We start from the raw sequence: 27104 nt of genomic DNA on the forward strand, positions 1-27104 counted from the left end.
ATTGTCCCCTTCTGATCACTCTATTCCATTGACTCCATTGTCCCCTTCTGATCACTTACCCGTAATTAAGTGCAGGGATATCCGTTAGTGCAGGGATCAGCAGCTTGCTTCCTTGTTCAGAATCGTGTGCAGGCTTTTTACTTTCAGTTTGGGTCAGGAATAGACACGCCCTGCAGCCAGCATCAGAGACACACACGCTGCAGCCAGCATAAAGGACACACATGCAGGATCAGATACCCGGAGCTGTCTTATAAACGGGTGAGTGTCTTATTTTAATTATTTTTTTAAAAATCGGGGGTGGCTTACTTAATGGGGATGTCCTAAAATCGGGGAAACACGGTATTAGGCAGTGAGGTTGCTAATCACAAAGCCAAAAAAAAAATTATGAATCCAAGACATTTTTACAGATCATTAACTCCTGGAGCAAGCTGTGGTTTTGATATGTGGCTTGATCGTTAAAGAGTTACAAGAGCTTGCAGAAGAGCTCAGTCTCAGCTGTAATTAAAAAAAGATTTATTCTGCAAGTAATGCAAACTGCCCCCTTCCCCCTCCAAGCCTCCGCCCAGCACATGAGCAAGCAGGGAAGCTCCGTTTGTATCTAGGAGCCGTCCGTATGTCGGATGTTCTTAACCTGGAGACTACCTGTAATAGCAAAAGATTTTTAAGAAACCATTCCAGGTTTGCTGGATCACCCAGACAATGCAGGTAGTCCCCGGGTTACATATGGGATAGGGACTGTAGGTTTGTCCTTAAGTTGAATTTGTATGTAAGTTTGAACTGGTACATGTTTTTCATTAATGCAATTAGGACAGATGTTTGCCTCAACATATTATTGAGCAGTGTGGTGTCAGTTAGTGTATAAAATCCTTACTGTGAGCTAATCACAAACAAAGCAAAAAAAACTTTATGGAGCCTAGACATTCATTAACTTCTTGAGCAAGCTGTTCTTTGATATGCAAAAAGAAACAACTACAGAGTCATTAAAGAGTTACAAGAGGCTGCAGAAAGAGCTCACCCTCTAAGATCAACCACAACCTCAGCTGTGTTTAGCAAAAGATTTCTTCTCCAAGTCATGCAAACCATCCCCTTCTCCCCATCAAACCTCAAAGGGAAGCCCCATTCGTGTCTAGGAGTCGTCCGTATGCTGGATGTCCTTAACCTGGGGACTACTTGTACTGCTTTACATTCTGCTAGCTTTATTTATATAAAGAAGGGATAGATTTATTTGTTCATTACATACTCAAGCTCTACTTCCTACTGAAAAGTTCTGAACATTCATTGTGTCCTACTGCTGCTCTTTCAAGTCTAAAGCTGCATACACACTTGCAAATATGGTCGATGGAAAGGATCTTTCACGATCCTTTCTATCGACTAAGTACTCCACGATGCATGAACGACGCTGTACACACAGCACCTTTCTGCTTTATGCAGAGGGGAGGGGGAGAGCAACAGAGCATCACCCTGCTGTGCGCTCTGCCCCCTCACTTGCATTACGATCGTTTGTCATTCATCGTCCTTGGATCGCCAGGACGGTCATTCGGACAATGAACGGCGCGCACTGTACACACTTTAGATTCGCTTCCAAAATCGTCCCTCAGCTGATTATCGGGCAAGAACCATTGGAAGTGTGTACGTAGCTTAACAGTAGAGTCTGATTTGTTGAAAACAAATCACTCTCTTAGCAGATAAAATCTTAGCAATTATTGATCTGGGGGAGTAACAGTCTGTATGAAACACAGTTTGATGAGAAATACTCTAAAAATCTTTAAAGTGGAAATTCCATCCAAAAAAATCAGCCCTTCTACAATAAGCATTCTTACCTGCCTGATCAACATCCCATCTGTCAAAATCCACTGCGATGCTTCCCCTGTGGGTCCCAGGACTGATTAAACTCCCACGTGCCTATGCGGTGGTTATGTCATCCAGGTCCAGCCAATCAAGATGGCTGAAGAGCGGAATGAAATGGTGGCGCCAATGGCGGAACTAATGATTATACATTGGGTGTAGTTCAACTTTAAAGCAAAACTCAGGTTTCAAATTACCTCCTCTGTCAAACAAACCTACAAACATTTTCCAAAGGGTCTTGGGGTCAGTACAACAACTTACCAGGATACAACAGTACTCACATAACGACATGTAGTCCCATTACCATAGTACTACTCTGAGACCAGACTGGGTACTTTATGAAAACACAAAAACTATAACGTATATGCAAAGTCACATTCAGCTAGACAATGTAGGAAAATAATTTATTAGAACTAAAAAGGTGACTTGGACAAATTACAAAACTTTAACATTACAAAAACAAATCTGAATGTGACTAACCACCACTAGATATACCATGGCCTAAATAAATGAGAACTTTCACAGACACAATATTAAATGAACGCACCACCCTAACATTATATTGCTTGTTTTTAACTTCATATTTCAAATGAGGACATTTTTGCAAGGATTTACTATCTATATAACAGCTAACCATTATGCATTTGTAATGGGATTAAATTGTATCCTCTCAGCTATGATGTCCCTGCACAGCAGGACAAACAATTCTGATACTAGAATACCAGATATTATTATCCGCGATAATAACATCACGGTACAAATATTTCCTCTCGAGCTCCTGGAATTAGTAACATTCAGAGGAAAAACAAACAAGGACAGCAAAAGTTTTGGAACTGAAAAGTCATTGACATGTTTTTCCTCTATGTCGCTAACAAACCACAATTCTAAAACTTACCATGAAAGTCCACGAGGAGTTTTTGACTTTTTTGTCACATCGCAGCGTGACATTTGATCTACAGATGCTACTTGAAGCTCATTACAGATAATAATGACAGCGGCCGCAATAAAAAAGGAGCAATAGAAAATTATTGGCTATTTAGTAGGCATTGTTTTGTGTATCCAATAAAAGAAACCATACGGGAATCCTTCTTTATCATCTGGGCACATTCGCTCTCCGCAGAGAGGATTAAAATTGCTACACAGGTGTCCTGAGAACTGTCGGTAAGCAAAAGTAAATTACAGGATATAAAAGCATAGGAAGAGCTGAAACTAGAGCAGCAGGTATGAAGAATTGTATCATAACCTATCTCCCTGGAGGAAAGGAGGGGGTTCCATCTCAAGGTGCCCTGCTAATGATTATTATTACTAGTTACACACCATCATTCCAAATTATATATGTACTTTAGAACTTTTTCTCTATTTTTTTTACTTTTGTGCAAAAATCCCGAGAGGTGATGATGAGGTGGGCCAAAAGGAACCAAAACATACTTACGTCTTCTTCCATCACATACCCCAATAAGAAAGGGACACTGGTGGCAAAGCCATGCAAACCAAACAAGTTTTGAGTTTCTACAGAATAGGGATTGGGGAAAAATAACAAATTATGACCTGGAAAATTATGGCAAAATGAGCAAAAGGAACCAAGGAACCAAGAACCCTCCACTTAACCAGTGATAAGTACAGTAGAGCTTTCTTGGCATAGGTGCTGATAAAGTTTACCAAAGGAACTTGGGCAGACCTAGTGATTATTTTGGTTCTCACTACTCTTTACTGGGTTTCCCTCTTATTGCTCTCCCCCCATTTTTAATTTTTTTCCTGTGCCCCTTGAGTATATCTCACCTTTAAGTACATGTGGCCCTCCTGCTGTTTAGCATAAGAAGCTTCTAATGCATAACACTTGAGGTTGAAGAGCACACTGGGGTGTCTATAAGCAAAACACCATTTCCCTCTTTGCAACTGCTTTATGTTGCCTTACAATCAAGCAGAATTCATACTCACTATGGAAAGTAGTAGGCGAAACACGGGACTGTAGCCCTAGCCAGTGTCCCAATGGCCGGAGTCTACCAAAGCCCCTGCTTCTTAGAACACTGGGCAGCCACGTCCCACCATACATCCCAAAAATTAGGTGAACCAAATGGGCCAAGGCAAAGCCACTGGCTACTTGTACATTCAGAATCCCGGGTATATAGCTTAGATACAGTCTGCTATTAAAAAGCCATCTATTTCCAACCCCATACAGCAGTTTTTGGCTGGTTATTATCAGCCCAGTGGATGACAACAATGCCCTTCAAGGGAGTAGGGCTTGGGGGGCAATGAGAAAATATAACCCAACAAAGTATGGTAAATTGGGCCAATAGGAATAAAAATAACTTCTACTAAACAATTTGAGTGGAACCATCCAGCCATTCAAAATGGGTTTAGGGTAAACATCAACCCCTGCAATGGGGAAAAAACTTGCAGTTGCTCTTCTGCCCGGTGTGGTTGATAACATGAGGTAGCAGCTTGAGGTAGCAGCTTTAGGCATCTGAAGATTTAATGAAAAACAGCACACCTACCAAGACATGCAGGGAGTTTGAAAAAACTGTAGTCATTCTTCTAACCATCTGGTCCAGTGTTTCTTAACCAGGGCTCTGTGGAAACCTAAGGTTCCTCCAGAGGTTGCTTGAGCCATAAAAAATTTGGACCTTTCAGGTCAGTTGCCACTGACTCCAATGATCTTTTTGGCTGTAAGGGTAGTAGGAAGGACATTCTTCCTATAGACCACACACTAATATACAATGAGCTGTGGATAAACAAATTATAAAAGGGGTTCCCTAAGACATAAGACATTTTTTCAAGGGTTCCTCCATGTTAAAAAAGTAGAGAAAAGCTATTTCAGCCAATTTACACAACACATATCCATTACTTATCAATTAAGTTCTTTAGTTAAAAAACTTATCTTACAGACAGGTCCACTGTAATGGATTTTTGTACCTTCTTAGAAAAGTATTATTATTACATCTTTCCTTACATTTGTGAAAATTTGACATTAATGTGCCTAATCTTGTAAAGCATACACTGAACAATACACCAGAGATTTCTGTGCTTTTATGGATAAAAAACCTGTTCTGAGCAGATCATAAAATTAATATGATCTAATTGAATTTTAGCCAAGGCTGCATTAAAGAACAAGATTGAGCTGGAATGGAAATTTAAATGATTGTAGTTGTCAGCAAGCATTGTTAAAGGATTTGTTCAACTTTGAAAACTTTCACAACTTTTAGAATGTAGAAGGGTTGGGTTTAATGTTACACAATGCAGACTAACAGCTTTGTAGTAATCTGATATCCAAACCAAACATGTTCATTTAGATTGCGATATCCAAATTATGAAATGATGTCTAAACTGGAGCCACATGGCCATTACGTGACAGTGTGATGTCCAATTTCTCGAATAATACTTAAAATAGGCCCTTACATCAGTTGCCAGTGTGATATTCATTGATATCTAGAATACATACATTTAGTCATTGATGGCGTGATGTCTTCTAGGATGATGTCCAAACTGAACCCATCATTTCAATGAATGACAGTGTGATGTCCAACTTCTAAAACGATATCTAAAATGAGCCAATCCATTCATTCAGTTACAGCACCATGGGCATTTTTTGGAATGATATCTAGTTTGGCCCCACACATTTAAGATGCCCAGCTTTTAGAATTATTTCTAAGCTGGACCCATGCATTAGTTCAGTGACTGTGTGAGGTCCTAATTCTAGAATGATACCTAAAACAGACCCAAATATTTATTAGGTGACAGAGTGGTGTTCAAATTTTGGAACAAGAGACTGGACCTAGACTGGGCCCACACAATTATTCGTGGACAGTGTGATGGCCAACTTCTAGAATAATAGGCCCATTTATCAATACAGTGCCATTGTGATCTTTACCTTCTGGAAGGATTTATTGCCTGGACCCACACATTCATACATGGGCAGTGTGTTTTCCAACTTTTAGAACAATATTTAAACTGGACCTTTGTCACTAATTCAGTCACAGTGTGATGTCCACTTTCTAGAAGGATATCTAAAATAGACCCAAACGTCTATTACGTGACAGTGTGGCATCCAACTTTTGGGATGATATCTAGACTTGACCCACACATTCAGTCATTGATGGCATGATGTTTTCTAAAATGATGTCCAAATTGGACCCATACTTTCAATAGAGGACAGTGTGATGTCCAAGTTTTCAAATTATATCTAAAATAGACCCACCCATCTAAAATGGACCCACATATTCATGCATGATGTCCAGCTTTTAGAATTAAATCCAAGCTGGACTCATACATCATCTCAGTGACAGTGTAATGCCCAACTTGTAGAATGATATCCAAAACAGACCCAAATCTTTATTAGGTGATGATGTGCTGTCCAACTTCTGGAACGAGACCTAGACCAGACCCACAAATGTATTTATTGACTGTTTGATATCTGAACTGTAATCATCCTTCCAATATGTAACAGTGTGATGTACACCTTCTAAAATTATATCTAGCCTGGACCCATATATTCAATCATTGGCATTGTGATGTCCAACATTTAGAACAATATCTAAACTGGAGCTATACATTAATTCAGTGATAGTGCGATGTCCAACTTCTAGAATGACACCTAAATTGGATCCCTATACATGACATGTAATGTAGTGTCATGTCCAACGCCTGGAATGTCGCACACATTCATTCTTTGACAGTCTTCAATGTTTGAACTGGGCCTATACATTCAATATGTGACAGTTTGATGTCCACGTTCTAGAATGATATCTACCGTATAACAGACCAATTCCTTGTTTAGGTGACAGTGTTGTGTTTAGATTTTGGAATGATACCTAAACCTGACCCACGCATTCATTCATGGATAGTGTGATGTCTTCTAGAATATCATCCAAACTCTTTGAATAACAGCGTGACAGTGTAAAATCCAACACATCAATAAAGTGGTAGTGTGATGCCCATCTTGTGAAATGATGCATGTGAATGGCACACACATTTATTCAGTGACCAAGTGATGTCCAGCTGCTGGAATGATATCTAAGCTACACATATTTTAGAGACCCAATGCCAGGAATGATATCTAATCTAGAAGAATAAATTTGGAAACTGTGACAAATTGTATGCATCCGTCAAAGCAATGTAATATTTTCATAACGCCTCCAAAGGGCCACCCCACTGCTTACTGAGCACTAAGACAGCGCCCTGCAAGCCCTCCCACCATCTATGATCTTACTAAATTTCACATAGAAGCACAGAGACCCCCCCATAACGACATAATGGGTCTAAAATATAGTATGTAAAAAACTAAAAGTTTTTATTTAAAAATGTAATCATTATGCTCATGAAAGATTAAACTTTATCTCTACCCTTTCCCTACTCTGAATCTAATCTAGCCTAAAGCATTTTAAAGGAATTGACAGTTGTGTATTGCTTGAATGTAATGGCGTCTCCCATTCTTCACATGCTCACATTCCCTCTTGGGAACATTTCCTGCACATTTCCTACATCATATTACTTGCCCAGAGATCACTTGAAATGAAACCATTTATTCACACGGTGACATCTATATAGAGCCCACAGAGTCCTGAAGGATATTCCAAGAACCCAATGTGAAATAGGCTTGTAAGACAAGTGAATAAATAGTACAGAATAATCACACCATATCCCGCCTGGGTAAAATTTCCTTTATTTATTTTTTTCTAAATATTTATATTATATCTCTATAGTAAGTCATGGTATTGACCTAGTAAAGGTATCGCTATAGCAGAAGATTGTTGGATTTAAAACACAATAAAACTGACGTCCCTTGCCTGTCACAGACTGGCCCTGGGGGACCCTGACCCTGGGGAAAGTTTATTAACTGCAACACTGCGGACAACTTGAAAACTTATAAAATATTAAATCCCATCTTCAGGATGTTTTAGATATTTTACCTGTGGAATGATTCTGCTGATCAGTCTTCATTCTTTCCAGGATGACTAAAATTTAAGATATCCTCGATATGACTCCACCTTTGCTGAGTTATGGCACATCGACCTTATCAATGGATGACTGGCCAAGACATCCCAGACAGGCTGGGACGACGTAACACAGGAGTTCTTTTTTTGCCGGCATGTACAGGGGAAGCCATGATTGCCAAAAATTGTGGCAATCAAAGCTGAATCTGCGCATAGACAGCTCAACTTTTTTTAGCAGTTACCCAGAGCAATCAGACAGGTAGAAAGGGTTACTGAATAATGAACATTGTCTCTTCCTGCAATAATGACCTGGCTGATCGTCGATTCCTCAAAATAGAACTTCAGGTTCTACTTTAAGAGCCATACAGGGGGAATATTTCACATATCAGTTATATGCATTTTGTCCATTTACTGAGAAGAAGCTGGTTCAGAAGCCAAGTAGCCTCCCTGCTCTTCCCTCTATTCATGTCCTTTTCAAACATAGGTGACAACACAGGTATACAATTGGGACAGAGTGTTGTCACTCTACTGAAGTTGAATAAGTACCTGAATAACAAATAATTGCAAGCTTACCAGGTATTATACCCTGTTTCCCCGATGATAAGACACTGTCTTATTTTTTTTGGAAGGCCAAAATATGCTCTAGGGCTTATTTTCAGGGGGATGCCTTATTTACCCATGAAGAAGACTACAGTACACAGTTATTGTTCATGTGCCATTCATGTCCACTTCTGATCAATCTGTGCCAATCATTGTCCCCTTCTGATCAATCATGTGCCATTCCTGTCCCCTTCTGATCAATCATGTGCCATTCATGTCCACTTCTGATCAATCTGTGCCAATCATTGTCCCCTTCTGATCAATCATGTGCCATTCCTGTCCCCTTCTGATCAATCATGTGCCATTCATGTCCACTTCTGATCAATCTGTGCCAATCATTGTCCCCTTCTGATTAATCTGATCCATTCATTGTCCCCTTCTACTGTAATCAATAATATACTGTACCATTTAATGTCCCATTCTAAAGCTTACCGTATATAGAGTGGTATTGCTCACAGCAAAAAAAAACCTGTCTGAACTCCTGAACAAACTCCTGCAGTCTCCGTTAGGGAGGGATGAGGGAAGCTGCCTGTGTTTGCTTGGGCGGAGTCACGTGCGCGCACTGCAGTCCTGTCACTTCCTCTTCATGAAGAGGCGCGGCACACACGGAGGAACCACACACGGAGTCACCCACCGTACCACCCGATTCTGGTAAGTAATCGGTGGGCGGGGGGGGTTTATTTTTCATTTTTCCCTAAAAAGGGGGGGCCGTCTTATTTGATGGCCCTGCCTTATCATCGGGGAAACACAGTATTATAAAAAAGCTACAGATTGATTTGTCAATTTCAAAGATTTTGAAATGACTGTAGAGCTTACACGACTGTGTTTACATATACCGACCTACCTTCCATCATCCTTCATTCTGTTCTGTCCTCATCCCTTTTGGATTGCACTGGTTGTGTGATCTGAACCATGCACAAGGAGTGCTGGACTTACACTGATCCATTCTAGCCATCAACAAATGCAGTTACCAGAAGATAAACCACAGCAATCATTACAATGTAGGAGTGAAATGTATGATCAGCATCTAGTTTTTGTCAGGGGATGGAGAGTATAGGTGAAACTTCGCCATCATTCAGGATGCAATCAGCAGTTATAATTAGGCCTAATCTTACACCTACACCCGCACCTGGCAACTATGGGCTGCAGGTGACAATAACATTACTCAGTTCAGTTTTACTGCACACTGAGGGGATGCAAAACTGGTCAGTTCACAAACATTTCCATAGAGAAATAAAAGCTGCACGCTTCATAGATAGTCTACAAAATGATATTCGTTCACGATAGCATGCTGTTTATGCATATATATGTACAACAACCATTCCCATACATTATATTGTAATTACCAGTTCTGCCACTAGGTGGAGATGTTATGTTTCAAGTAGAACTATAGTTTCCAATTAAAAAAAAACTGTGCTGCAGCAGGTAGTTGTAAGTGCATATTAAAGGTTTCTTTCTTGGCACTCCTGTTATGTCTCTGACTTTTTCAACCTATTTGATTTAAGGAACCCTTGAAATAACTTTCAGGTCTACAGGGAAACCCGGGCTATAATTACTATATCTACAGCTCACAGTACATTAACATAGAGGTCAGTAAGAAGAATGCCTCTTACATTGCTGGCCAGTGGAAAGAATGTCACCCTTACAGATAGCCAAAAAGATCATTGGTGTCACTTAAACTGACTGCAAAAGCACAAATTTCTCATTGATCAAGGAACCCCTTCCAACCTCTGGAGGGATCCTAGGGTTCCTCAGAAACACACACACATTATATATACATATATACATACATACACACACACACACACACACACATATATATAGATGAAATGTCTAGGTGACTCTGAAGTGCTGAAGATAAACTATTAATTCACAAATAAAAGCCTAACTGTGATTTGTGGAGCAGGACTGCCCTCTAGTGCTCACAGTGATAAATGGATAACTCCTTAAAATCAGCACAAACCTGAACCTGCATTATCCCTCCTTCTGTCATTAACCTAAGTTTATCCTTTACAACCTTGCAACAGAGAAGCCATATCAATTGTTCTAATCTTTTTTATGGAAAGGCACCATCATGTCCTACCACAATTATATCCTTATATCCTTATGTCCCTCATGTGGTGGGACATGTACTCTGCTCCAAGAGTACACAGTTTTGATAGCCAAAAGGTAGGAGAGCACAGTATACTTTACCTTGGAAGAGAATTAATAGTGCACCGTCTCTGGAGTTGAATGGATGCAGAAAATGTATTTTTTTAAATAACTGCCCTGATTATTTGCAAACACCACACTGTCCTTGGCTACATGGGCTATTTGCACCCATGTGGACTAAGCCATGCTCACTTGCCATCCCTCTGTTAAATAAGAGTGCTCTAGTGGGCAAAGATGTTCTTACTAGACAAGGGTCAGGAAAGAGAAGCCTGAATCCTGGAGGGGGAGAATTTTTTTGGTTAATAAAAGTAATAGCAGCCAAGTTGTAGTGCCTGCGTCTATGCAAAACATTCACTGTATATGCTTGGGATAAACCAGATTTTTTGTCAAAAAATTGCTAATAAACACAGATCACATCAGTAAATGGCACTGTATCCTCATGTTAAATGTGTGTGACAAACTCAGAGACATTAGTTTGTTACACCCTTTACATAAAGACACAGCACCATCTACTGGTGACCAACAGCCATACACAGCCAAAACACCAATAAATTGCCCATCATAACCAACTCTAGAAGTGTAAAATATTTTAAACTGTAAAGAGGGTAAAAAAGATAAACTGTCAGTGAAAACTTTATTTTGAGCCCTAGGTTTACACTGGAGTAATAAACAACCTACATTCTCAGGTAAAAAATAAGTACCTTGATTTTTCCATATTGGTTTATATTTGAGTATATATTGCCCCTGATTCATCAAGCAGAATCGGATTATCGGTCGCGCATTCGTATTCGCGATCCGAAATCGTACGCCATAGCGCTATTCAGCAACTGAAAAAGCTCGGTAAACCGCGATCGATGGCCGCGCGTACTTTCGCGCTTCCAGCGAGCGCGGATTTTATTGATGAATCAGGGGCATTGTGTTTTTTAAAGTAGAGTGAACACACAATGCATATTGTAAACAAGCAATCAATCTGCAGCCCTGGAATATTGTATCTTCAAGGTTTACTAGTAAATTAGTCCATGATAGTCAAAGCTCAAGAACTCTTGCTTTGTTTTTACATTACATATATGAAGGCTAGAAGGCTGCTAAGCTACTGCTGGAGGGTGGAGCAGGGTAGGCTAAACAGATGGAAATGTGAATGGTAGCTGAGAAGGTAAATCACTGCTGGGAAATGAAAGAAGGTTGAGCTGAGCTGCCGAGTATCATCTGGAAAGAGGAAGCAATCTAAGGAGTTACTACTGAAAGGGTGGGGGTGGCTAAGTCACCTGAGCTGCTGAGTCACTGGTAGGATTGACTGCTGCTTCTCCAACTTTGCAGATGAATTGCTCTACAATACCTTCAGCTACAGAGGTCTAGTTTACGGCTTGTTAATGTTCTACAAATATGTAATGGTCTTTAACCTGGCCACAGATTCATGGTTATAACAAACGGTATTTATATCTTGTCCTAGGTTTTACAAGCAACAAAAAATGTGGGATTGTTCTCAACTCTGACCTTCATGAGCCCTATTCTTTAGGATCCATCATTGACATTTGCTATGTGTTTGGATTGTCTACAATGCACTAGCTCCTGCCATTTAAAATTTTGTTAACTATTGATTTGCACAAAGTTTTTGGCACAGTATTCTCTCACCTCATTGAAGAACACTTTTGTTGACTGACTTTTGGTGTCTGTTGTTAGAACTTTGAGGGGCTTCACCAAACTTTTCCAGGTCCTTCCAAAGAAATGGTGATAAGGGAAGTCAAACAGAGAAAGTCGGACCTGGTATTGAACGTCAGCATTTCCCTCTGTAGTACCCTGTGAAGAAAAAAAACATATAAAATCTCTATATATTTATATAAAACCAGCAAGTCCATGGTTCTAGAATGGGATGTTCAACAAGCACATTGTTGCTAGGAATTTATTACATTTTAAAGATATTGACTTTAAGTAATGAATTAGCAGAACAAAGCACAAAGTTCTTTAAGTGCCATACAATGATAGATTGGTCTAAATCAGTGGTCCCCAACCTTTCAGACGTCACGGACCACTAAATTTACGCACTCCAGACCGCGGACCGCGGGGGAGCAGTGTGTCAGTCAAAGGGGAAGACACTTCCCCCCGGAGTGACGTCATGATACCAGAACCTGCCCACTCTCCCATTGCAGGTCTGAGCCTACGATGAGAGAGTGGGTGGGTTGTGTTCAGAGACCACCTCCCCCTCCCTGGGCCTGCGATCTGTTCGGGGGACGGTCTGCAGCTCTGGGCGGTGTTCCCCTTTTCTCCCAAGCAGGGTCCTTCTCCTGACCCTGCTCAGGGGTGCACCGACCAGAGCTATGGACCACCACAATTTTCTCGCGGACCACAGACTGGGGACCGCTGGTCTAAAATACTCTGATTCAAATGTTTTAATTGCTTGATGTTTGATTTTTCTTTCACTAGGAGTCCATATATATTTATGTATTTTTTTATATATGTAAAAATAAATCTTGATGTGTTTAAATTAAAAAAAAGTAAAGGCTGAAGTACCTCAATACAATCCTAATCTTCCTCTATCTCTCTCTTCTTAGCTAGCCATACATAGTCATCATCGAAACAGATGTTTAAGTTAATGTAAATATTTCAGTTAGTTATCATGGTACAATCAATCCCAATCAGATGAATTGGGTGGTACATTAAACACTTGTAGTCAGTCACAAGGATGCATTTTATTCAATTGTGATATCTATTAAAAATAGCATTGCATAGTGTACAGGGTTCTCCCCAGTCCCTTTTAGCCGGGCGCACCACCATAGGCCACCACCCACCTACAGCTTCATCCTACCCAGCTTAAAAAATTCAGAGGTAAATAGTGGTGTATATCAATTCTTTCTATTTTCTTCTTTCATTCATTTTTTCTCCTTCAATATCTCTGTTTCTATGTCACTCACTCTTATTTTTCTCCTTTACCCTTTCTCTGTATTTTCTTTAATATTTTTTTCTTTTTTTCTTCCAATCTCTTTTAATCTTTTTACACTCTCTTACTCTTTTCTCTTTCATGCTTTCCCTCTTTCTCTTTTACAATATCTCTCTTTTTGTTTTCCTGTTGTTGATTTTTTTTTCTCTCATACTCATTACACTCATTCTCTTTTTTTCTCCTCTACTACGCCTCATTTATCTTTTTCATATCCTCTTTTTTTCTTTCTGTCTGTTTTTTCTCTTTCACTCCTTTCTTTTCACCTTTCTATTTTACCTTCAGTTTCACTTCAGCTTTTTTTTTTCACTTTTTTCCTTTCTTTTTGTTGTCTTGCTCACTATCCCTTTTCCCCCACTAACTTTTTCTCATTTTTCTTCAGGTATTTTACTATCTTCTTCTCTTTAACACTATTTCTCTCTTTGTTTTCTCACTCATTGACCCTGATTTATTAAAGCATTCCAAGGCTGGAGAGGATATAGGCTCATCAGTGAATCTGGGTGAAGCTGGAATGGCTTTCTTCAAAGTCATTTGCTAGTCCTGGACCAGATCCATTCCAGGTTTGCTGGATCATCCAGCTTTATTAAATCAGGCCCACTATCTCTTGTTTTTCCTCCTCTACTACTTCTACTTTGTTCTCTTTCAGATTCTATTTTTTCTTTTAGTTTCTTATGATCCCCCCCCCCAACCTTATCTTATAATAATAAATCCACTTCCACTCTTTATTATTATCAGAATATTGCATATTACACTGCACAGTACAATCTTTCCCCCTGTTTTCTACTTCACTATCTCTCTTTTCTCATCCTCTCATCCTCCATTTCTCTTTCATCCCTTTCTCTCTTTTATATTCTTTGTTTCGCCTTTTTTCCCTTTTACACTCTTCCTCTGTTTTCTCTTTTGCTATCTCACATTTTTCATTTCTATTTTTTGTTTTTTTTGGTGCAGTATTCCTTCACCCTATGGAAAACATTTGATATCTGACAGTACAACTTTCAGGGTCTTCACCAAACTTTTAAAGAAATGGTGGGAAGTGAAGTCAAAAAGGGGAATGTTGGACCCGGTACTTAGCGCCAGCATTTCCCTTCCCTTCCCACCTTTCCTTTCTTCTCCTTTTTTTTTTCTTCTCTTTTCTTTTACCAGCTCACTTTTTTTCTCTTACATTTACTCCATGTTCCCTTTTTTCTTTTACTTTCACTTTTTTTATCTTCTCTCATTGTATCTTTTTTTTTTCCTGTTCACGATCTCTCTCTATTTTTGTGCAATCTGTCCCTAATTTTTTTTTTTTACCATCTCTCATTTACACTATTTTTATTTCTCTCTCTCTCAATTTTCCCCTGTGTCTTGTACTTGTTATATACACCGATCTTTCACATGCATCCCCCATTTATTATACAGCGCTGCATGCAATGTTGGCACTTTAAAAATAACAGATAATAATAATAATAATAATCTAGGGATGAGAGGAATTTGTAATAAACAACAACATAAATAACTGCCCTGGTAATGTAAAAGGAAGGGCAGGGAGGGCAGGGAGGGCAGGGAGGGCGGCGCTGGATGCAGGTGTATTATCTGCGTAAACACCACACAGGAGACAACGCAGAACATCCCGAGTCTAAAAACACCCGGGGACACAGCTGAAGCAGCAAAGTCCAGGGCGTTCGTTGCCCGGCTAATATTCTGGCAGACAGCTGCAGAGTCGCTGACATCACCCAACACAATGCCGGGTAATAAATCAACAGGCTTAAATCGGAACGCCATCGTCTTTCCCTCATTTTACCGATGTAATGAATTGGCGGCTTTCTCTGGTAATGAAATTGTTGACCTACTTAGAGGCTGCCGGAATGCAGGAAATGTTTTCAATTGTTGCCGGTCTTTTATTCGCTGTACAAATGAAGTTTTTGTATAGCACATTGTACGTTCTGGATCAGATATAGATAGAGCTTGTGACAAAAAAAATAATTGATTGTAAGCTGAAGTGCAGGCAAACAGCTGAATACACAGATGAAATACATAGATCAGAGCTGCCAAAAGATTTGTTTCTATCCATACATTCCTGGGATTATAAAGCCCCAGTCAGAAGGATGGCAGCATTTACAGTTCAGGAGTCTGCTCCATCCCCAGCCTGCTGATTGGTCAATGAAAGACAAGCTGCAGATATATTAGGTCATCCTTCTGACCACTTTCCCTTCTCCTCCTATAAGCATTGGTATGCAGATCACCTGATTGAAGCCCAGTCCTGATACAAAGTGGAAGGGAGAGGGGTTACCTATTTGTTCCCAGAAACTTTTTGCGCAATGCAATGAATCTGCAGACGGGTGAAATTTTGCTTTCTTGCAGAATGTGGTCATTGAAAGCCAGCTCCAGGAATGTAAAATACTTCTCATGCAATAGAGCTACCTCTACACTGCAAGGGTTACATGCTCTTATAGGTTTGGGGAAAGTGGGGGATGGACAGATCGACTTACCTTATTAATTCCTGCTGCTCCTCCGGTCTCCTGCTACGTCTGGCCTACCACAGTCTCTTCCATAAGCAATTCTGTGGGGCAGTAACGGGCACCAGCATCACCCCCGACAGTGCAGGAACAATAGTCCTACAGGGTAAGTATGGGAAACTAAGTGTACATGTGCAACTTTGGTTGCAAGAGAATACCTGGCAATCTCAACTTCCCTTGTGCATGCCGGGGATGAATAAATTCCAGTGTGCATGCCCAGCCATCAGGATGACTGGAGATTGTCACCAGGAAAAAAAAAAAAAAAAGGACATGGCATTGCCCATCAATGTGAATAGGTGAGTATAGTGAGTTTAAATCAGCTTTAACAATGATTAGATACAAAGGGATAAATGAACTTTCAATGCATTGTTTTCAGTAAGTCAGCCGACTCATAGATTTGCATTGCGAGAAGGAACAGTAAAGCAAAACATTTGTGTAGTGCTGCAAAGCTGGATGCAATGAGCACATATGACTGCCTGCATGTGCTTATATAACTACAAACTGTACATAACAGTCCATTGATACACACATTGACCAGAATATTTACAACACTTAAGGTAAGAACATTCCCTTTAAAAGCAGACCTTCAATGGCAATCTTTTTGTAGGATAATCAGATAACAATGACAAATATATGATGATTTTTGCATTAAGTTGATAAAGACAAAATCCTTATTGTAGCAACAGAAGGCTAACAGGAAATGAAAATGTTATGAATTATGACAGCCTGGTTTAGCGATTGTGTATGGCTGAAATTCCCAATCTTAGAGGTCAGGGTATATATCTGTACATCTCATCTCGGGGGGCTTGTTGTCAGAAATTCAAGCTTTGCAAAGCTGGAATAACAACCCCTCAGTGACCCGGGATTACAGAAAACATGTGTTGGGGCTGACAGACACCGGCCATAATGGCTTTACACAACACACTGGTGACAAAACCAACTCCTCTCTGCCTAGGATTCCCTACAGCTGCAGTCTACAGATGGCCACTAGAGGGCAGACCTATATCTGGTATCATTGTGAAATCCAGATCAGGAATCATGCTTGGGTAAATGTGACAGTGATAACTCAACATGCTCCATGTTCTCACCATAATACAATATTGTTTCTCCTCCATGTAGATTGTTTTTTATTACTAGGGAAGCACATACTGTAATCTATAGAGAAGCTTACAAGTGAACCTTGCAGTAAAATACCCCGGCCCCTCCAACTCAAAAGTATTCCCTGGTTCATTCACCTTCTTCCTTTACTACTGTTAATACCAAAGGGGACCGTAAGAGTATATACATGTGCAAGAACGGTCGCTGGAAACCCCCCAGGGACAAAAGGAACAAACAAGACATTCCTGTTCTTTCTATGGAGATGGGAGAGGGAAGAATGAGCAGAAGGCCTCCTGCTGTGTCCTACCCAATGCATGCACCCGAGTTTCCTTTTTTAAGATCTGTGCAGTAATCCAGCCTGACACAAGCCTGGAACTTTGTGGTCATTCAAAAGTTGCCTGAAATGCAGACCGGTCTCTGCTGCCCTTTCTCTATTGTGCAGAATGACTGGTCTTGTATCCGCCCCCTTGTAGTTTTCTATACGGCAGTATGTAGTGGGCAGCCCCTCTGGCCCCTCCCACAGCTCTGCTCTTAGGCAATGCCCAGTGCTGAACCAGTGCACACAAAGTAGATTTTTTATCATTGTGGCTACTGAATTAAATACATTTTTTGTGCTCAGTGTTTAACTCTTTATTTAACATCATCACAGTAACATGAAAATATTTTGTTGGTATTTCAGAGACAGAAACATGTAATAAATCATTGCTATCCAAGCAATGATCTTACAAGAGGAAGTGCTCTCAGTTATTGTAATCCAGCCACGTTCCCCAAGGATCACTATAAATCTTTGACTAGAGCCGTACAGCATGATTGTTAATTTGTCCGCTGCAGACTTGTTATACTTCCTTCAAGCTGCTGTATAAGCTCGGGATTTGTAAAAGGCATTCCCGCATTGTGCAGGGACGGCACATCGATGTACCCTTTACTTATTCAGCAATTAATGGATGCCAATAATGATTTTTGCAGCAGCAGCCAAAAGCCTAATGAAGCCTCCGTGCATTAAAAAAAAAAGATGAGTAAGTGTAAATCACAACGTTCTGATATCACATAGACAAGGCTACCCAATGGGTGGCGGGAAACTCTCAGGGCCCCCAATGTGGACCAGTGTTCATTCCACGCAGGTCAAGGCAACAGGTTCACTTAAAGACCAAAGTTTTTTTGTCAAAAATAGCCCTGGCTCCTGGTGGCACACCTCCAAGTGCCAAAGAGGATTGCTGCTGACCCGGAAGTCCCCAATATGGTCAACATCAAAGATGGCAGCTTCCTAAAACGTGGCAGCGACAAGATCCTGGACCTGCTATTGTTGCAGGGTACCTGCACACAGGCAAGTCTGTGTCTTGATCTGCTGTACATACTTGATTATTGCAGAAGCTCACAACCCACCAATGAGTATAGTTCCGCTTTAACTTTCAGACACCTTGTCTCTTAAGAAAACCTTTTTTAAAGATATACATAGGGGAAAGAGAATGGGATCACAGATCTGACTCATTTACTTGTGTGTGTAAATTTCAGCTTGAGCTACTGAGCTCTGCAAACAGCAGCCAGAATTGAAAAGATCCTGGTTAACATGGAAAGGTGTTATGAGCACCACCTGCTGGCAGCCGTCTGACAGGTGGGTTGCGAGAGCACAGAGAACAGCAGTGGTCCATGGCGTTCCCCATTGAGTCAGGAGAAGGGCCAGGGGGCGCACCGGTTAGAGCCGCAGACCATGTCTCCCGTATGCATCGCATGCACAGAGCAGTGGGTGGGTTGTGTCTCTGGACACAACCTGCCCCCTCTTCCATCGCGGGCTCAGACCTACAATGGGGGAGTGGGTGGGTTCTGGCAATATGATGTCACTTAAGGAGAAAGTTTCTTTCCCTTTGAGTCACACAGGACTCTGAAGATTCAGATGGATGTTCCCAGGATCAACAGTCACTGTTATCTTTACATGAAATCCCTAATCTCCAGTTATATTCTGTGCTTCTAGAAATCATCTAACTTTTTCTTAAAGCAATCTATAGAACTTGCTGAAACTACTTACTGAGGGCGCCGATTCCACATTTTCACCGACCTTACAGTGAAGAATCCCTTCCTTATCAGGAGCTTAAACTTATTTTCCTCCAGACGAACAGAGAAAGAAAAAATGGAGAAATCATTAATAATTAATCATGTGACCATTTGCCCCCTCATGTAGGCAGTTTTAGTCACAATGTAATTCCAGGCATTCTGTTTTCGGATAAAAACATAAATATTTATTTCTCTTCCATCAGCTGTTTGCATTGCAGTTTCTGTGTCTCTGCATAGCGGAGAAGAGCTGTTGCATAATCTTGCAGTGCTGGCTCCCTTCCTTCTCTCGCTGCATAATTGTAGTGCGGGATCTGTATGTACAAGTGAACAGCAATAGATTTCAACAGCAACAAAAGTGTCATGTCACAGTTATCACAGCGATGTTATGTACCGGGGAAAGTTAAAGGGCTTCCAGGTACATTTCTTGAATAATGGGACTGAAATCTGTTCTCGGTACAAAAGCCATTCCAGGAAACTTGGCATTACTGAAATCTGGAAGCTGCTGGTTGTTTCTTTTGTTCACAAAACTGATGAACAGTAAATGTGAAGAGGTAAAGTACAATGGCCTAAAGAGGACCTTAAGTTCTACTTTCACAAAAACACGGTCAGGCCGATCATTATTGCATGGTGATGTCCATTTTACAATAATCCCTTCTACCTGTCTGATCGGTCCGGGTATCTATAAGGATATCCGGCAATCCTGGCTTTCCTGCACATGTCGGGAATGAATGAACCCCCACATGCCTGCACAGGAGTTACGTTGTTCCAGCCCAGCCAATCAACATGGCCATAGATAATCTCCATGAAAGAGATGGCAGTGCCCTACAATTGAACGGAGACAGGTGAGCATAGCAAGTTTAGTTCTGCTTTAAAGCAAAACTCTGTATTTCCCATTCCTAATGTTGCTCGTCCCCCTGAAAGTCCTTCTGGTAGAAATGTTTGCTTTTTTTATATATATAGTCCTACGGAGCTCAGATAACCGGCACCTGACAGCTCCGCTTTCTTGATTGCTCCTGCAGCCCTAGCGGAGCTGTGGCATGTGTTCTGCATCCAAGAACACATAGCACAACTCCACAAGGGCTGCCGGAGCAATCAGGAGAGCGGAGCTGTCAGGAGAGCAGAGCAGAGCCCCGCTGATTGCTCCGCTCCATGATTGGCTGATAAAAGGGAAACCCTGATGACGGACAAGTCTCCCCATTTAGGTCTAGTGCTAAATGGCTAGGAAAAGGAAACTAAACTACACTTATCCGGAATCGGCCATTCCCCTTGGGTGCCAGATAACTGAGGTTCTACTATACTTTCAATCTTTACGCATGTCATGTCATGCAAGGGATCCTCTTGAATGTTCTCCAGCATCGGGATGTCCTCAATGATCCAGAGAATATTGGTGATCTGATGACAGAAGATGCCCTCTCTGTATCATCACATTGTGAATGAAGGTATTGTGGTCCATTACGCCCTGCACTCCGCCCTGCACTCCGCCTATGTCTTCAGTTACCTGGCTTAGGACATCTACTGCGGAAGAGGAGGCAACTGAGAGGAAAGCAGCTAAGAGGTGCTATGTACTGGAAAGTGAGATTTTTTTTATTGCCAGCGCAGCTACTTCAGCAGGAAATTGCTGCTTTGCCCATGAAGGATAAAGAAACCGCTTTACTTTAATGTTAGGCATACAACTAGCTAATTGTTTCAATTCCTTTGAAAGAGGAAGCCCCGTGGCATTCCAATTTGTGACCTGGATCTTACACAGGGCAGAAGACTCACTGAGCAGCCAATCATCAAACACCAGCAGTGGCACATGGGAGAAAGTGAAGTGAGCCATGTGCTCCAGCCTACGCGTTTCACTAAAAATGGTGTCATCGGGGTGGAGCTAAGATTCAGGTCCTTATATAAGTAATAACAGCCCATATAGACTACCCAACAACAGAGGGAACAATCTAAGGTATTCCCATTATCCTTGGAGGTAACAGCGATTGTTGAGACAGCTCACAGAAACATAAGTATCTGGATTGAGCTGAATGCAGTAAGATTATCCGGTGTTCCAGGAGAAGGAGTTATCACTTCTTTATCATTGAAGCACGCCATGACCGCTGTTTTGTTTGAATGGTCTACCTAAGTCTTTGAGTGCAGATCTATGTTTTATATTGAATAGATTTCTGAAGTGTGAGAAGAATATATATTGAAAGAATTTCCCCTGAATTGTGGACTAAAAGCATTGTTGGACTTACTAATTTACTTTCTTCCAGTACAGTCAGATTCATGCTTGGACTTGACCATTTTTCCGGCACATCTTCCAGGTTTGGCATTTTCTCTCCTCAGCCACATAATGTATTAATAATAATATTACACAGTATTTTTGTAGCACAGACATAATATGCAGCGCTGTACAAAGTCCATAGTCATGTCACTAGCTGTGCCTCAAAGGAGCTCACAATCTAATGTCCCTACCTCAGTCATATGTCATTAATACAGTGCAACGTCAATTTGGGAGGACGCCAATGAACCAAACTGCATGTTTATGGAATATGGCAGGTAACCGGAAGAAACCCACGCAAACACAGAAAGAACCTACAAACTCCATGCAGATAGTGCCCTGGTTGAGATTCAAACCTGTGACCCAGCGCTGCAAAGGCCAGAGCACTAACTACTGAGCCACTGTGCTGTCTGTACAAATCTATTCTATCAAAGAAAATTCTACTCAACCTTCAAGCAAGTTTACTTTTCCACAAGTTCTGCTTTAATATACAAGCTTTGTTTTTGTGTATTTTCATGCTGAGAAACCTTGAGGAATGATATCATTCACACCAGGCTCTGCGGCAGCAATGAAACCTTTACAGTTCTTATTGTATACGCTATCTGACAACACATTATGGTTATATAACATGTAAATTACAGTCACGGTACATTTCTTTCCTCATTATGTGCCACTACATAACAAGTGAGACAACTAAACTTTTAAAAGTTTGTTTTAAATGTTTTAGTTCCACTTTTTAAAATGTGTTGGGAACATTGGAAGTTTAGGTTTAGCAGTGTGTTCAGGTTGGGTTTGGGCTACATCACCTTAATGATCTGGCCACCTTAAGCTGTCAGGAAGGCCCGGTAAGGCCATGTATATATATTTTGGCACGTGGCCCTGTGCAGAGGTCATAGTTTGACTTAGGTAGAGACACGTGTGATTGTTTCATGGTGTGTGCACACTCGCCATCTGCATCATTTGGCCTATTTAGGGCTCAGTCCCTGCTGAGTTCAAGGAAAGGTGACCTTCAGCTTTTTCCTACAAACCAACTGGTTCTGCTTACTACACTATTTTTTGTAATATTGTTTAGCCTTTTTTATTCTTTTTATAAATTTTAATGAAAGCTGATCATTAAAAAAAAGGTTGAAATAACCTTCCAAAAGTATATTTTAGTGATTGTGTTCAGATCTCTATGGTATAATATTCATTTTCAATAACCTATAATAAAAGCCATCATTACCCTTTTCACAAAATCAAAAATGTATTATGTTATAGAGAATATTTAGATTAGCTAACGCGGAACTAAACCTGCAATACTCACCTGTCCCCTATACATTGCCATCATCTTCTTTTTTCTTCTCTTCCTTCTTGTAATCCTTGGCCATCTTGATTGGCCAGGTTGAGAATATATTACTGCCCAGTGTTCTCCCCAGCCCCCTTTAGCTGGGTGCACCACCCGGCACTTTTCAGTAACCACCAGGCTGCTTTTTGGGTGGTTACTGAAGAGTTGGGTCACAATACAGGAGCTGACACCCACCTACATGTTCTTTCCATGTTCTTTGTGTTTTCTATATGGAAATCAACCTCAAAAGTACTAGTACATTTCCCTGTACCTGAGGGTGCCCAGGCACTTCAGTGGCTACAGCCTCATAGGTGTTTATCTGTAATGTGAGATCCAAGGCTCTGCTTCCTTTGGCTGCGGTCTCAGATTTGGAGATGCCACTACTGTTCTTTTTATCATTCTCCCTGATGAAGGTTCTGATATAAGGATACAAAGCCCTGCCTCTACCAACATGGCCCCTTCCACATAGAGACACATTGTACAAAAAGGAATGGTGACTTAGTTATGGGGGGAGATCAGCTGAATCTAATTGAAGCTCCTGTGCTTTGCCTGCAAATCCCTACACAGTTCTTGTCCCAGTTACATTTCTGACCTGATAGAAAAAATACTCCCCTAGCCGCTCTCTTCGCTCCTCGGATGACCTACTACTGACTTCCTCTCTCATAACCTCATCACATGCACGGCTTCAAGACTTTTCTAGAGCTGCCCGACTCTTTGGAATGGTCTTCCTCATCCTATTCGGCATGTCCTACTTTCTGCTCATTGAAAAGAGCCCCCAAAACCCATTTATTCAAACATGCCTACCCGTCTTATCCTGTCTCCTAAAACTTTCACTACTTACCCACCATTTCACATCCCCCCTCCTATTGTGGGATACTCCCCCCCTCCTAGATTGTAAGCTCTTCAGGGCAGGGTCCTCTCCTCCTTCTGTGTCACTGTCTGACCTGGTAAAAAAAATACTCCCCAAGCTCCTCCAAAGACCTACTACTGACTTCCTCTCTCAAAACCTCATCACACACACAGCTACAAGACTTTTCCAAAGCTGCCCCAACTCTCTGGAATGGTCTTCTTCGTCCTATTCGGCTTGCTACTATGTTCTGCTCATTTAAAAAAACACTCAAAACACACTTTTTCAAACTTGCCTACCGTCTTCTTCTGTGTCTTTAAACCGTCACTCCATATCCCTTCTCCTATTCTGTAAGACTTCCCCCACCTCTTAGATTGTAAGCTCTTCGGGGCAGGATCCTCTCCTCCTCCTGTGTCACTGTCTGTATCCGTCTGTCATTTACAACCCCTATTTATTGTACAACTCTGCGCAATATATTGGCGCTATATAAATCCTGTTATTAATAATATTATTATTATTATTATTATTATTATTAATAATTATAATAATATTAATAATAAAAAGCCTTATTGTCACATATTTGGAACAATTAATTGCAAACACAAATTTCCAACAAATGATGTCCGTCAGTTTTTTTTCAAATAGGATTCCTAATACCTAGTTTGTTCCAATCTTATTCATTCCATCTGCTGTCATTAAAACAGGGATTAATATGAATTATTTACCCGCAAACCATTGTTCTAGACCTCAGCATTTTATCTGCAGACATTACACATTGAATTACGACCAGAGGAGTCATCACTGTCTGTCCGGATAGAAGAACTTCATAAAAAAATGATGAAAGCTGAAATATCGACACAAATAAGCAAAAAAATCCTATTATTAGGCTGCTCCAATATCTGCTGCAAATGTGTAAAGTCATTTCTTTTTTCGGTGCACTTAGCTCTCAGTTTCTGATTACCCCCCCTTTGTCTGCTATAGAGCTGCCGGGTGTGCAGAATGTGGCTCCATATTCAGAATCTGCATGTATTGCTTAGTGTAACAGCCCATCAGTCCTGACAAATACTCAGGGGGTATGTAAACCTCATCAATGAACCTCACTTATCTGATGTCTTTGATCTGTTAAATTTACCATTCAAAGCCTTTTATCTGCTCGATACGTTCAGAAATTACTCACTGATTCTACCAGAAATCCATGTTGCGATATCAGTCACAATGTTCCAAGCTACATATGAGCACTACAGGATCATTCTATGTAAAAGAGAAAGGAAGAGGGAAAGATTTTCTGTAGTCCTTTATATGACTTTCCAGTCTTAGGGAACCCCTTCTATAAATACTATATCCACAGCTCACAGATTTCCTTTTTGGAGGCCATTGGGACATTGGTGGCCATTGCCAAAAAGATCAATGGTGTCACTTAAACTGAACTGAGAGGTACAAAGTGCTCATTGCTCAAGGAACCTCCAGAGGAACCCTGGATGAGAAACACAGGAATAAATAGATGCCAGTTACAAACATGACTTGGTAATCAGTTACTATATTACAAATAAGAGGAATCCTTTTAACAATAGGAATATTTTGTTTTATTTTGGAATCTCCCCATTGTCTTGAATACAAGTGAAGGATAAATTCCATTTAAAATTACTTTGAAGTCCTTAAAATACAAATTAAGACACATCTGGCAAACTTTTGCATAGCAAATCCTTTATGCAAAACTGATACATTAGAGCAGTGTTTCACAACCAGAGTTTCTTCAGAGGTTGATGGGGGTTCCTTGAGCTATAAGTAATTTTTACCTCTCAGGTCAGTTTAATTGACCCCAATGATGTTTTTGGCTATCTGTAAGGATGACATTCTTCCCAATAGCCAGCAATGTAAGAGACATTCTTCCTACTGACCACCATGCTGATGTACTGTGAGCTCCTTATAATATGTAATAATATTAATAATAATACTAAGGTGGTTATTAAATTGCAAAATAAATAAAAATATAGAAGTATCTCTACTAAACATTGAACACCATTAATGTCCACTTAGTACAATATACTAGTAACTTTCATCTGATCAAGTGAAATGCTTTACTAATACGCCAGAAAGAAGCAGAAAGAATACTAAGCTTAATCAGTTATACACAAGCTGCCAACAAGCAATGAGGTGATGATGGACTTCTTATTAGAAAGCCTAGTAGCTTCTGCAAACATATTTCTCGCCAGGAAATGTTTAGAAGAATGTCCAATTCCCTGTTTTATAAATGTATTTGTATTATTATTATTATTATTATTATTATTAGTCAGTATATATATAGTGCCGACATATTATGTAGAGCTTTACAGCCCATAGTCATGTCACTAGCTGTCCCTCAAAGGAACTTACAATCTATTGTCCTTACCATAGTCATATGTCTTTATCTTTATTATTAATATTAAACAGGATTTATATAGCACCAACATATTACACAGCACTGTACATTAAATAGGGGTTGCACATAACAAACAGTAACAGACAGTGACATAGCAGGAGGAGAGGACCCTGCCCCGAAGAGCTTACAATCTACGAGGTGGGGGAAGTCTCACACAATAGGAGGGGAGATATGGAATGGTGGAAAGTAGTGAGGGTTTAAAGACATAGAAGAAGACGGGTAGGCAGGTCTGAAAAAAGTGTGTTTGAGTGTTTTTTTTAAATGAGCAGAACATAGGAGCAAGCCGAATAGGATGAGGAAGACCATTCCAGAGAGTTGGGGCGGGTCTGGAAAAGTCAGACCCGCCCCAAGAAGATCAGTAGTAAGTCATTGGAGGAGCGAAAAAAGTGGCTGGGGGAGTATTTTTTTACCAGGTCAGAAAGGTAAATGGAACAAGAACTGTGTAGGGATTATAAGGCAAAGCACAGGAGCTTGGATTTGATTCTCAGGTGAAATGGAAGTCTAAGGTCATTTTTTGGAGAGAAAGCTTATTAACCTTACTTGATGTTTTTTTGGGATGTGGGAAGAACTTGTACAAACAAATAAAGGAATATGGAAGTAGATACCAATGTAAATATAAAACATAAGGCTAAACAACCCTAATAAATAAAAGGAATCATTATAATTATAATTGCATGTTTACACCTTGGTAGGATATGGCAATGGCTTTACCTATTGAGAAATATTAAGAAAGTCTCAAACAAACATTGAATTGTATTGTATCGAAGATAAATACGGCACAAAGTTACACAGCAACACAGGGCAAGTTCCTAAGTTACCCAGCAAAGTAAATATTGCTGTAGATGTGCAGAGAACTAAACAGCAGATAGCATTGATTATATTGTTTCTACAAATGTAGACCTGCAAACAGTAAAAACATACATAGACAAAAATGGATTTCTTAATTGTGTGCTTTGCTTTTGCATCCCAGAAAACCAAAACACTCAAACTGTGAATGCTTTATATATTCCCATAAAATGGTATTATTTCCAGTACTGCACTTCAGGACGTGATTGGTCAAAGAAGGAGCAGTATCTCACCTATGAGCTCATTCCTAGCTTCACTTTTGGCTCCCGTCAACAGGTTTACATTAAGCACATTTCAGCAAAACCAGAATGGGCCAT

The 27104-nt window shown here is 40.4% G+C and overlaps 1 protein-coding gene across 1 annotated transcript in view; it reads right to left on the reverse strand.

Moving 5' to 3' along the window:
- Nucleotides 1–27104, reverse strand: part of NPHP4 (nephrocystin 4) — a 150579-nt gene that overhangs the window by 122395 nt on the left and 1080 nt on the right. Inside the window, exon 2 of the mRNA XM_072425968.1 lies at nt 12159–12323. Within this exon, the coding sequence (XP_072282069.1) occupies nt 12159–12323 (165 nt within the window). The remainder of the gene's footprint in view (nt 1–12158; nt 12324–27104) is intronic.

Source organism: Pyxicephalus adspersus, chromosome 11 (assembly GCF_032062135.1).
Source record: "Pyxicephalus adspersus chromosome 11, UCB_Pads_2.0, whole genome shotgun sequence".
Taxonomy (NCBI): Eukaryota; Metazoa; Chordata; class Amphibia; order Anura; family Pyxicephalidae; genus Pyxicephalus; species Pyxicephalus adspersus.